The sequence below is a fragment of the Impatiens glandulifera genome, chromosome 4, assembly GCF_907164915.1.
Source record: "Impatiens glandulifera chromosome 4, dImpGla2.1, whole genome shotgun sequence".
Lineage (NCBI taxonomy): Eukaryota > Viridiplantae > Streptophyta > Magnoliopsida > Ericales > Balsaminaceae > Impatiens > Impatiens glandulifera.
In genome coordinates, this window is record NC_061865.1 from 55,887,469 (window position 1) to 55,900,862 (window position 13,394).

Below are 13,394 nucleotides of genomic sequence, written 5' to 3' on the forward strand. Positions count from 1 at the left end.
ACTCTAGTGCTGATATTTCTTGATTAGTCATCTCTTTTTTGTGTCTGTTTCTTTTCTTGATCAGATGGTTGTGGTTATTTCTTTTGCTGTTTTTGTAGTCTTTTATGGTAAGGGATGAATTAGTTTGATTTTGGGGTCACAAGCAAGTCTATCAGTGTCAAATGTTGATGGAATAGTTTACAATGATGTTGTTAATGATTATTGGATTAATGTTAAAAATTAATGATTCCCAGTATAATTAAAGGGGAGAATAACTCCTTCCAAATGTTCTATTGTAACTTGTGTTTATGAAATATATGAGTTTTTTTTTTTTTCATGTCTGTTATCTTTCTTGATCAGATGATTGTCTGTTTTGCTGTTTTTTTAGTTTTTTTTTATGGTAAGGACTGGATAGATTCGGTTTGGGGGGACATGATGTTCCTAATAGATAAGAACCCGATTAACTCGAGTTTCTTTTTGTTGATGTTCCGAATCTATAAACGAAAGAGTGCTGGAATCATGAGGTTACAGTACTAATTGAGCCACTTTAATCTGATATCTTAACAATCTTTTTTCCTATATTGTCTCCACGAAAAATCCCAATGAAGGCAGTTGGCACACTCTCCAATCCGAAAGAAACATCCTCGAGCACATGAATCTTTCCAGCACAAATATGAGCCGATGTTGCAGAAATAAAATCCTCGGACATATTCATGAGATCGGGTGTCAAGAAACCTTGGATTATTATCCTCTTGTATATAATGTCAATCAAGCTCAAAGAAACTTTCTTATTTCGAGTATTTGCATACTCTGAAATTGCACCACAGGCTGCAATTCTTCCTTGTACATTCATGTTTTCTACAACCGCTTCTAGCATCTCGCCCCCAACATTGTCAAAATATATGTCGATACCATCGGGAAAGTACCTATTCAAAGGTTCAAAATAAGATTGTTGCATTTACAAAACGCATTACTATGATTCAAGTAAATTAACAAGTATGTATTAATTAATTACTAAATTAAAATTTGAAATATTTAGAGGAAAAAATATATGAAATTAAATCACATTTTAATTTAATAAAAATAATTTAGTCTATTTACCTTTTGAGAGCTAACTTAAGGTCTGGTTCTTTTTTATAGTTGAATGCATCATCAAATCCAAGCTTCTCCTTCAAGAGCTCTACCTATAATTATATATATTATTCACAAAAAATGAAAAAATTAAAACATAAATATGTATAACTAAGTCAAAATCAAGTACAGCAAATCATATATCAAATCGTTAAATTAATTTTAATATTATAAAAAAATTGAATATAACTTCAGTTAGAATTATTTTAATAATCTTAATAACACTATTTATCACTTCAAATCAATCAAAATACTTTTATTTTCTTCATAATATCAATCAGCAGCTATATCTCAACCGATCATTGTTTTCATTTATTATTTGGCTCAAACAAATATAAGGATATTTCAAAATAAAACAAAATTGATTATGATCAATATATTACTCCCTAAATTTTCACTTATTAATACATTTAAGTGATCTTTTCACCAAATAATTTATTTATTTTTCAAAATCTTATTCCGGAACAAATAGGAAGCTATTTAAATAACCATAATCTAAACAAGTCCATAACTCGATCTCTATCATTGTTTCCGGAGTTATTTGGCTAGAACAATTAATATAAGTATCTTTCAAAATAAAGCAAGATTGATTAGGATCATTGCAACTTCATTATTGACATTCTAAAGAAACTGGAGACCATACATACTAAGGGAAGCTACCAGGACCCTTAAAAAATATATTTCCAAGCTTTTCAAACTAAAATCTAAAAAAAAAAACTATTATAATATTTAACCAACTAAATTAAATTAGTTTTATTAAATATATAACAAAAATTACAATAAAAATGTGACATTTTCTCCTAATTGATTGGTTACCTGTTTTAACAATGGAGCAGAGAGTGCTCTGCTAGTTACCCGACGAATTTCAAAGAGGAGATCAACTGGTTTCTTTGCTAGGGTTTTCGTTAATTGTTAAGAGTATAATAATGGAGAAATTTAGACCTGATATGATGAGTCTAAATGGTACAAACTATAGCAATGAAAATTGATGATTAACTATTGATCTATTAGTTTCAAATGATTTGAATGAAAAAAATTGAAAATGAGGGTGTTAGATATGACAGTACAAAAGAGACTGATTGGAAAAAGACAGATAGAAAAGCATGTAGCTTTATTCGTTCGTGGGTTGATGTAAATGTTGTGCACCATGTTGAGAACGAGACTACGACATATGGTGTGTGGAGCAAACTTGAAGCTCTCTATGACGGGAGGTCGGTAGGGAATAAAACAACACTAGTACTAAGGATGGTGAACCTGAAGTACATTGATAATAAATCAATTATTGAGCACTTGAATGAATTTCAAAATATTTTGAATCAACTAAGTAATATGAAGATAAACTTTGATGATGAGGTGCAAACACTTTAAGTCCTTAGCTCTTTGCCTACAAATTGGGAGACACTTATTATCACTCTCAGCAACTCAGCACCAAATGGTAAACTCAACATGACATTTATCACTAATTCCTTACTTGATGAGGAGAATCAAAAAGGAGATAAACCCTCTAAGTCTAATATGTTGGTGACTAATATGGGAAGATCAAAGGATAATAGAAGTGGTTCGAATAGGGGCAAGTCTAGAGCTCCGAAAAAGGATGATGCTTGCCATTACTATGGAAAAATGGGTCATTGGAAAAACGAGTGCTGAAAATTTAAAAATGATAAAGCAAAGGGTACAGTGAAGCCCAAAGAAAAGAAAGAATAGAATGCAGATACATTTGCTTATGCTTCAGATGATGATCTGACATATGCTTCTAAATGTCAAGACTCATGTCTTAGCACGTCTTCAAATGAAACAACATGGATTATTGATACAGGTGCCTCATTCAATGTTACTCCACACAAAGGTTATGTACAGTCCTACAAAACTGGTGATTATGGTGAGGTTCGCATGAGTAAAAGTGGCGTGTCCAAGATATTTGGTGTTGGTGATGTTATAATCGAGACAAACATGGGTTGTTTCCTAACTTTGAGAGATGTAAGACATGTTCTTGAATTTGATTTTCGCAGGTAAGCTCAATGATGGAGACTACCATAATGTTTTTAGTGGTGGAGCATGGAAGCTAAGAAAGAGTTCCTTGGTTGTTGCACGAGGTAAGAAATGTTGTTTTTTATACAAGAAAAATTTGAAAATTGTCTATGATGCAACATATTCCGTCGTGATGGAGTCATTCGGTGAGTTGTGGCACAAGAGACTATGTCACATTAGTGAAAAATGGCTGAATGTTTTGATCAAGAAGAATGAGTTGTTGAATCTCAATGATGCTCATCGTGAAAGTTATGAGCATTGCTTGAAGGGTAAGTAGAACAGAGTTTCCTTCGGTAAGTCGAAAGTGGAACTGAAAAAGAATGTCCTTGAGTTAGTCCATACAAATGTCGGTGGTGCTATCAAGATTAAATTCATAGATTGTGCTTCTTATTTTGTAACTTTCATAGACGATGCATCTAGAAGGTTTATACATATATTATAAAGTCCAAGGATGAGGTTGCAGCAATGTTCGAGGTCTTTCACAAGCTGGTTGAAAGAGAGACATGCATAAAAATGATGAGGGTGCAATTAGATAAGGGGGAGAGTACATAGGATCATTTGATGATTATTGCAAAGAACAGGGTATTCGATATGAATAGATTGTGCCCAAGACTCCACAACAAATGGAGTGGCATAGGGGATGAATAGAACAATATTGGAATGGATGAAGAGTATGCTCTCCCATGCTAGGTTAACTAAGCATTTCTGGGCTGAAGCCATGAGCACTACAGTGTATGTGATCAACCGTTCTCCCTCCAAGCCATTGAATAATAAGTGTGCATAAAGCGTCTGGTCAAGTAATGATGTTAATTATGACTATTTATTTGTTTTTGGTTGTAGAGTCTTTGTGCATGTTCCAAAAAATGAGAGATCTAAACTAGATGCAAAAACTAGACAATGCATATTTTTGGGTTATGGTGATGAAAAGTGGGGATACAAGTGTTATGACACAATGGACAAAAAGGTTTTGAGAAGCCGAGATGTGGTATTCCTTGAAGATCAGACTATTGAGAGTTTTGAAGAGGGTGACAAGCTTGAAGCATACATACGCGATCTTCCTGATTTTGAGTCGTCTCATGATATTGAGGAGACAAGGCCACATGTAGGTTTAGACTCAGATAGTTATGATGATGTTTCTCAGGATCAAGATGTAGGCCATAGAAATGATACAAAAGTTGATCTTAGTGATAATATTGATGATGACTTTGAAGTTCAGCTGGAAGATGGAAATCAACAGAATTAACAAATAGAGATACTTAGGAGGTCTACTAGAGAGAAAATATCAAGTTCTAAGTGCCTGACTACATAGTTCTAACTGATTGTGGGGAGCCTGTATGCTATAAGGAGTTTATTGAGGATGCTCACAAGGAAGAATGAATAACTGTCATGAATGAAGAGATGAAGTCATTCCTAAAAAATGACACATGAATTGGTGAAAAGACCAAAGAGCAGAAAAATATTACAAAATAAATAGGTTTACAAGATCAAGCAAGAATGTGATGATAGCAAGTCAAGATACAAGGCTAAACTGGTTGTCAAAGATTTATCTGCTTGTATGGATCTTGAGGTTGAACAACTTGATATCAATACTAAATTTCTCCACGGTGATTTAGATGATGATGTTTATATGGAGCACCCTGAATGTTACAATAAGAAATGTGAGGAAAGTAAGATGTGCAAACTTATATAAAGTCTATATATACAGTTTGAAGCAATAACCAAGACAGTGGTATCTTAAGTTTGAGTCGTTCATGACTATCCATGGGTACATGAAGACGTCTACAAATAACTATGACTTTGTGCAAAAAATTGCTTCTAATGATTTTATTATACATCTCCTATATGTTGATGACATGTTGATTGTAAGGAGAATTAAACTCAAGATTTCCAAGTTGAAAAAAGATTTAGCTAAGTCTTTTGATGTGAAAGACTTGGGTCAAGCAAAACAAATTTTTGGAATGCAGGTCATTTATGATCGAGTGAAGAAAAGACTATGGTTGTCTCAAAAGAGATATATTGAGAAGATTCTAAAAAGATTTTGTATGGAGAAGACAAAACAATTGCTTGTCCATTGGCTACACGCTTGAAAATAAACAAGACAATATCTCCCAAAGATAAAGAGGAAAGACAAGAAATGTGCAAGGTTCCATATGCTTCAGTAATAAGAAGTTTGATGTATGCAATGGTCTGCACAATACCGAATATAGCTAATGCGGTTGGAGTAGTTAGTCGTTTCCTTTGAAATCCTGATAAGGTACACTAGTAAACGGTTAAGTGGCTAATGAAGTATTTTCGAGGGACCTCCAAGTATGCTTTGTGTTATGGTATTGGAAATCCATATGTCGAAGAGTTTTCTAATTCATATATGAGTGGTGATATCGACACAATGAGATCAACTTCAAGGTATCTGTTTACCTTTAGAGGAGGAGTTGTATCATATAGTTTCGTCTATAAAAATGTGTTATTTTGTCTACTACAAAAGTTGAATATATTGTAATTACTGAATGTTGTAAGGAAATGAGATGGATGAAGGAATTATTGAAAGAAACATGTATAGAACAATACATGTTTGTGGTGTTTAGTGACTCACAAAGTGCTATACATGTGATCAAGAAATCCAAATTTCCATTCACGTTCAAAACACATTAAAAGAATGTATCATTTGATCCGTGAAGTGTTCGAGACAGAGTTATGTTTGAAGAAAGTGAATACAGATGAGAACGATTCAGATATGATGACAAAGGGCTTGCCAAGAGGCAAGCATGAGATATGTTCTGCCAAAGCCGGAAAGATTCTGGTAGGGGCGTCACGATGATGAATGTTTATAGCAACATTCTCCCATGGCTCGGAAGGGGGAGAATTGTTGAGGTGTTCCTTGCCATTGCGGTCGGATTTTATCTTCCGGGTAAGTAAATATGTCAGGATTTTCGATTATTAAACAGGTTAGAGTTTTCTGTTATAAAAACAGGTTAGTGTATAAATACATTTTTTTGTACTTTTCTCTTAACACAATAATGTTGAGAGAGAGTGAACAAATTTAGGGTTTTCTGTTTTCTTCTTTGTTCTTTTGCTAATCCAAAGAAAGAAATTTAGGGAGTTTTTGATTATAGAGTATTCTAATCATTTTTAGTGTAATCACTTCTTTCATTTGAGTAGGAGTCACTATTCGCTTTTATAATTATTAGAAAAAAAAAAAAATAGGACTCAATGTTTTTTTTTATATTCTCTAGTCATTTGTTGTTTTGTGTTGTAGCTATGTATTATTATAGTGATCATAGTAGAATAAGAAATGTGAACCTTTTGATCGGTTCCTGTGCATCCGACCACAAAACAACCCGACAACTTAGCATATTGGCCAACTAAATTTCCAACCGATCCAGCAGCTGTAGATACAAACACTCTTTCCCCTTTCTTAGGTTTGCAAACCTCGAAAAAACCACCATAAGCCGTGAGCCCACTAAACCCTACAAAAGATGAAATCATGGTTCAAAATGACAATATTTAATTAGATTCCAAACGGGACATGCCCTACGTACCAAGGACCCCAAGATTGTATGACAAAGGGAAGCCCATAACCATAGGTTCCAATTTGTTAAACAAGATTGACCCTTTGACAATGCTATATTCTGCCCATTGAAGAACACCGAAAACCAAATCACCTTTCACAAATTCGGTCTGGTTCGAAGCCACCACCCTTCCCACACCAATAGAATCGATGACCTGCCCATAAAACATGATAAGAATACAAAAAAAAAGGTAAAAGAAGGAACTTAATTATAAGTTTATAACCTCCCCTGGATTGATACGGGTAGCAAAGCTAATGGCTTTTTGTGACGAACTGTATTCCTTCATGCGGTTTAGCTGCGAAGGATCGATAGATAAGTAAAGAGTTTTGACTATTACCAAGAAACTAGGGACGGGTTCTAGTGATAAAGAAAGGGATTCGGTCTTGAGTTCAAAGTCGGAATCTTTTGGGACGCCATTTATGAAGTTCTTGATCGCAATATATTTATTTGTTACTGCCATTTTTACTTGAGAAGATCAGATGAAGGAAGAGTGGTATAGAGTTCTATGTTATGCCTTTTATGGTTGGAGATATAGTACTATAAATAGAATTTTATAATTTTTCTTTCCTTTTCTAACCTTGTTAATTTCTAATTTTTCACTCACTTATAACATTTGGATCTTTCTTCTTGTCTTTAACCTCAATTATTGTCTTCTTCCTCTTGTCGGATGGTGGGAGTGGACAGGATTACTCTATTAGTGAAAATATCATTGAGAAGGTAAACAGATTTTTTGAATTTTTCATCCTCTTGACCAATAATATCTAAAAGTGAAAAATAGAAAGGTAAAAATAAAAAGATTGATTTATTTAGGGAATTCTAAAAAAAAAAAAAAAAAAAGTAAGAGATTTATGAATAAGTTATTATAAGTTAAAAACAATAGGGTTTCTTAATTTCTTAGTTATCTCTTTGGTTTTTTTAATAGTAAACGTCTAATACTATTTAACTGTATTTTTTTTAATTAGGTTAGAGTACATTAAATAAGTCAAATTGGTTTTAGTTGGTTTTGTTTTAATTATTCTTATTTTCAAGTAATATAATAAATTCTTATTTTCTTACCTAAATTCTCATTAAGCCTCCATAACATAGAATAATATATTATAGAAAGAAGTAAATTTCAACAAATTATTCAGGCTGATTAATTTGCTTGTAATTATTATATATTTAATAATATTAATTATTGATAAATATTTATTTAATTATAGAAAATAAAATATATCTATAAAGAATGTTAGAAAAATTAGATAATTAATAAGTAATTAATTATATAAAAGAACTTAATCAAATTCAATTTTATATGCAAGTGCATATCATCAACCAGACCGGTCAAACCGAATCCTCCAAAGGAAGCTCAAACCGATCTCACTGAAAAAGCTCAAAACCGGAATTCCTAAATGAACTTATCTCTCCAAGAAATCCAGATCGGCTAAACATCAAAGCCGGTTAAACATCAAACCAGAAACTGTCCGGCTAGCTCAAAGACTACTCAAAATCCAACAGACAGACTACTCAAAGACATGAATACGTTGGAAGTTAACGTGTTAAGATAAACAAAATATTCCTTGGGAATATGAAGAAGAAGGTTCTGAAACAAGACAAAAATACAGGAAAATGATTACCTGATTTTGTACAAGTCTACAAGCAACCTTCAGGGGCAGGCGACTGTCAAATGTACAACTGCCATGTGTACAAAAGACAAAGCGTGCAAGACACTTAATCTGGACCGACACAGTTCCTTCTGACCAATCACTTTGAAGAGAGAGAAATGTGACCGTTGTCACATTTCCACTATAAAAGGAAGCACAAAGGCTGAAGAAAAGTCTCTTCTCCCGCCCGCAAGTTCTTGTCTCTGGTTCTAAAAAGCAATACGCGTGAAAAACTTGCTCTTCTTCAAACTTATTCTTGCGTTAATCATAAAAGCTTTGGACTCTTAAACTTGGGAACAAATTCTGATAAATCTGCAAAGTTATTCGAGTGATAAGAACCAATTGAAGAAGTCTGTGTATTTACATATTTTGTAAAAGTGTATTACAATACTGTGTGAGTATTGTAAAGTGTACATCGAACAGTAAATAAGACTCGATTGTATGTTGTGGAATATTCCTTAGTGAATATCTTTCTCATTGTTTGAGAAGAAAGGGTCACGTATGAGTTTTATCTCCGAACATCCATAAAATTTGTGTTATGTGTTCTTCATTTACTTCCAGTCACCAAACTAACCGAACCGGTTCTTCCCTCACTATAACCGAATTCTCCCCACTCTCATTTCCAACCGATCCGTGTGTGTTGCTTTAGGCTGAAACATACATTTCCGCCATTGAACTCGGTTCAAGAGTCTGTGACAGTTTATGCAGTGTTAAAACCAGTTCTAATTCTTAACCGAATTAGCGCCAACCGTTTTGTGTGTTGTAAACGGTCTCCTTTAGCCGGACCCCGGTCCCCTATCGGCGATCCCGATCCTAACAAGTGGTATCATCATATGCATGAAAAATCAATGGGATAAAAGTCAAGCATGTTAAACTAGATAGCTGTCTCCGATTGAGACTGGATAAATCAACTCACCAACTTATCTGTACACAAATTAAGCGGTTCAAATGACTCGGATAAAACATATGAAATTATTTCATAAACCAAATAACTACTGCCTAACTAGCAAGTACTTATTCAAAATGAAATAATCTATCTCGAAAAATTAGTCATGAAAAATCAACCGATTACGTACGCCTTAATGTCGGTCAGTTTATTTTCCGGCCAACATGGGACAACTGGACATTGTTTGTCATGCATGCTTGAAAATAATCCTTTGAAAAAGAAAACAGTCCAAATCTCGAACAACGTGAAGGCACATGTCTATCACTACTAAGAGAAAAACTAACACTCTATCAAAAATATCTTTAAACATCTAATTCTCATCATTACCTTTCTTGGAAATAATCATCACATCTAAACATAAATATAACCCACCTAGATACGCTAACCAAACCTTGGCTATTTAAGTAACACATTCCTCTTTCACTTCCAATCACACTCTTTATCAACATCATCAAACAAAATGTCTTGCCTTCATGTAAACAAAGTTCTTCTTGCCGACTTTGAATCGGCTTCTCAATTTGATGACATTAAAATTCAATGTTTATTCCGCTCTCTTAAAACTACCGGTTTACGAAAAATTTTAGAGGACCGATATGTCATTGACTACAATATAGTCAATTGGTTCTTCAGAACCGCTAAGGTCATTGAGGGGGATATTATCCTCACTCAAGTTTATGGTAAAACCATCTTCTTCAGTGAAATAGATCTTGCACTGAGTTGCGGTTTACCCACTGAAGGTTTCACTAATCTTACCTTCTCTCCAATAGTCATCAATGAGATGCGTCATCACTTCTCCGGCTCTACGACTTGTTAGGATCGAGATCGCCGATAGGGGGTCGGGGTCCGGCTAAAGGAGACCGCTTACAACACACAAAACGGTTGGCGCTAATTTGGTTAAGAATTAGAACCGGTTTTAACACTACAAAAACTGTCACAGACTCTCGAACCGAGCTCAATGGTGGAAATGTCTGTTTCAGCCTAAAACAACACACACGGATCGGTTGAAAATGAGAGTGGAGAGAATTCAGTTATAGTGAGGGAAGAGCCGGTTCGGTTAGTTTGGTGACTGAAAGTAATTGAAGAACACAACACAAATTTTATGAATGTTCGGAGATAAAGCTCCTATGTCACCCATTCTTCTCAAACAATGAGAAAGATATTCACTAAGGAATATTCCACAACACAATACAACATACAATCAAGTCTTATTTACTGCTCGATGTACACTTTCCAATACTCACACAGTATTGTAATACACTTTTATAAAATATATAAATACATAAACTTTTTCAATTGGTTCTTATCACTCGAATGACTTTGCAGATTTATCAGATATTGTTCCAAAGTAAGAGTCCAAAGCTTTTATGATGAACGCAAGAATAAGTTTGAAGAAGAGCAAGTTTTTCACGCGTATGGCTTTTTAGAACTAGAGACAAGAACTTGCGGGCGGGAGAAGAGACTTTTCTTCAGCCTTTATGCTTCCTTTTATAGTGAAAATGTGACAACGGTCACATTTTCTCTCTTCAAAGTGATTGGTCAGAAGGAACCAAACCAGTCCAGATTAGGTGCCTTGCACGCTATGTCTTTTGTACACATGGCAGTTGTACATTTGACAGTCGCCTGCCCCTGGAGGTTACTTGTAGACTTGTACAAAATTAGGTAATCATTTGCCTGTATTTTTGTCTTGTTTCAAAACCTTCTTCTTTATATTCCCAAGGAATATTTTGTTTATCTTAACACGCTAACTTCCAACGTATCCATGTCTTTGAGTAGTCTGTCTGTTGGATTTTGAGTAGTCTTTGAGTTAGCCGGACAGTTTCCGGTTTGATGTTTAACCGGCTTTGATGTTTAGCCGATCCAGATTTCTTGGAGAGATAAGTTATTTAGGAATTCCGGTTTTGAGCTTTGTCAGTGAGATCGGTTTGAGCTTCCTTTGGAGGATTCGGTTTGACCGATCTGGTTGATGATATGCACCTGCACATAAAATTGAATTTGATTATTTTTTTTAAATAGTTAATTACTTATTAATTAACTATCTAATTTTTCTAACAAAGAAATTATATTATCATAAAATTATTATTTATTTTCAAAAATATTTATATGATAATTAATTTTTTTAATAGTTTAAAAATAATTAATAATAATATCAAAATAATTTATATAAATACAAGGATAAAATAGTCTTTAATTATTTTTACTATTTTTTTATACCATGTTCCGATCAAACCAATTGTCCAAACAAAAAATTGTAAAATCTATATAATTTATACATCTTTTACCATTCTAAGAAAAACACTAATAATTTATATAATTTATACATCTTAGTACTCATGTACAAGATATACTATTGTACATATAACTAGTATTACGAACCAAACACCCCGAGTTGGTTGGTATGTTTCTCCAATATGAACAAAATCTAGCTAACCTAAATTTGGAATATGTCACAATATTAAATGTAGAATGTGAACTTAAAAGTTAATGTAATTGACTATACTTGTAATTTCATTTCGAATTATATTTTTATTTTCATTTTTAAATTAGGGTATATTTTTATATTATTTTTTAATTAGGGTATATTTAATCAAGCTCTTGTAGCTTTGGTTAGAGCACATGCTTAGTAAGCGGAAGGTCTTGAGTTCAACTCTCTATAAGAGAAATTTAAATTACATGATCCTATTTTTTATTTTTAAGATTTATCCACCAAGGTAGCTTAGTGGTAAAAGTCGGTTTAAAAGACCAAAATATCAAGGGTTCGATTTTATCTGGAAGTGCCTTAAGTTTAAGCGGGGTGTCATGCTATTTCTCCTTTAATTACCACCCATTTCAATGAGGCATATTTGATCTAAAAGACTACTTTGAACCAAAAACACACACTATTATTATTATAGTTTTGACTTTTAATAGTTATATAACATTATCAAACTATCATATTAAGCCACTAAACCATTATTTGAAAAAGTAAACTAACTGACATTGAAAAAGTCTAATCCCTAGAACAAACGATTAATTATAAATAAGACTAAGTCTTAACTTTTCTAAACTAATTATTAACTAAATAGGCAAATAATAAATCAAAATTTCCTCCCCTAAACTAGAATGCATCATCAATTAGTTTAACATCAATGATTCCCATCGTCTTTATGAGTTCTTCAAATGTATCAAGTTTCAAGGCATTTGTCATAACATCTGCAACCTGATCAGATCACTTGTCCTGCAATGTACGAGTTCCACAATACGTTTACTAGACAACTCTCTAATAAAATGATAACGTATATGAATATGTTTGCTTCTCCCATGTAGCACGGTATTTTTAGACAAACTAATAGTTGACACATTATCACAAAATATGATTGTACTCTTCCTTTGAAAGTGATGAAGTGTTTCTAAGATTCTTCTCATCCAAACAACTTGACAAACACATGATCAAGTTGCAGCAACAAATTCAACTTCAGTAGTGGATATAGTTACAATAGGTTGCTTCTTGGAAGATCAAGCCACGACTCCTTTTCCCATCATAAAAACATACCATCATAAAAACATAGTCTGATGTACTTCTTCTGTCATCCACATCTCTAGCATAATCACAGTCTGTATATCCAATCAAATCTTCTAATTTTCCTCTTCTATAAAGAATTCCCATACTTGTTGTTCCTTGGATGTATCTTATTATTCTCTTAACCAAATTCAGGTGTTGTTTAGTAGGTGATTCCATATATCGACTCACCAAACCAACTACGAACATGATATTTGGTCTTACCACAGTGAGGTATCTCAAGTTTCCAATCATCTGCTTGTAGATAATAGCATCCACTTTAACTCCATCTTCATTCTTTATCTTAACCTTATCCCCATGAATAATCGATTTCTAACAGAATTGTAATCCATCATCCCAAATCTTGCTAGAATTTCTCTTGCATACTTCTGTTGATTAATAGTTATATCTTCGTCACTTTGAATTGTCTCAACACCAAGAAAGAACTTCATTCTTCTCAAATCTGTCATTTCAAACTATTTCTTCATAGATTTCTTAAAAACTCTAATCGACTCTTCATCATTCCCAGTAATTATCAAATCGTTAACATAAAGACTTACAATCAC

The 13,394-nt window shown here is 33.4% G+C and overlaps 1 protein-coding gene across 2 annotated transcripts; it reads right to left on the bottom strand.

Annotated features, from left to right (window-relative positions):
* Positions 1–314: 314 nt before the first annotated feature.
* Positions 315–7,201, bottom strand: LOC124936757 (2-alkenal reductase (NADP(+)-dependent)-like). 2 transcript variants are annotated; one of them, XM_047477278.1, is made up of 5 exons: positions 6,928–7,201; positions 6,798–6,858; positions 6,436–6,602; positions 1,081–1,163; positions 315–905 (listed from the first exon to the last, which is right to left on the bottom strand). In XM_047477278.1, exons 1-5 carry the CDS (start codon positions 7,162–7,164, stop codon positions 527–529), a joined length of 927 nt encoding a protein of 308 aa, XP_047333234.1. In that variant the 5' UTR covers positions 7,165–7,201; the 3' UTR covers positions 315–526. The 2 variants fall into 2 exon arrangements, with proteins under 2 accessions (XP_047333234.1, XP_047333233.1); XM_047477277.1 differs by having other exon boundaries at positions 6,675–6,858.
* Between the last annotated feature and the right edge of the window lie 6,193 nt (positions 7,202–13,394).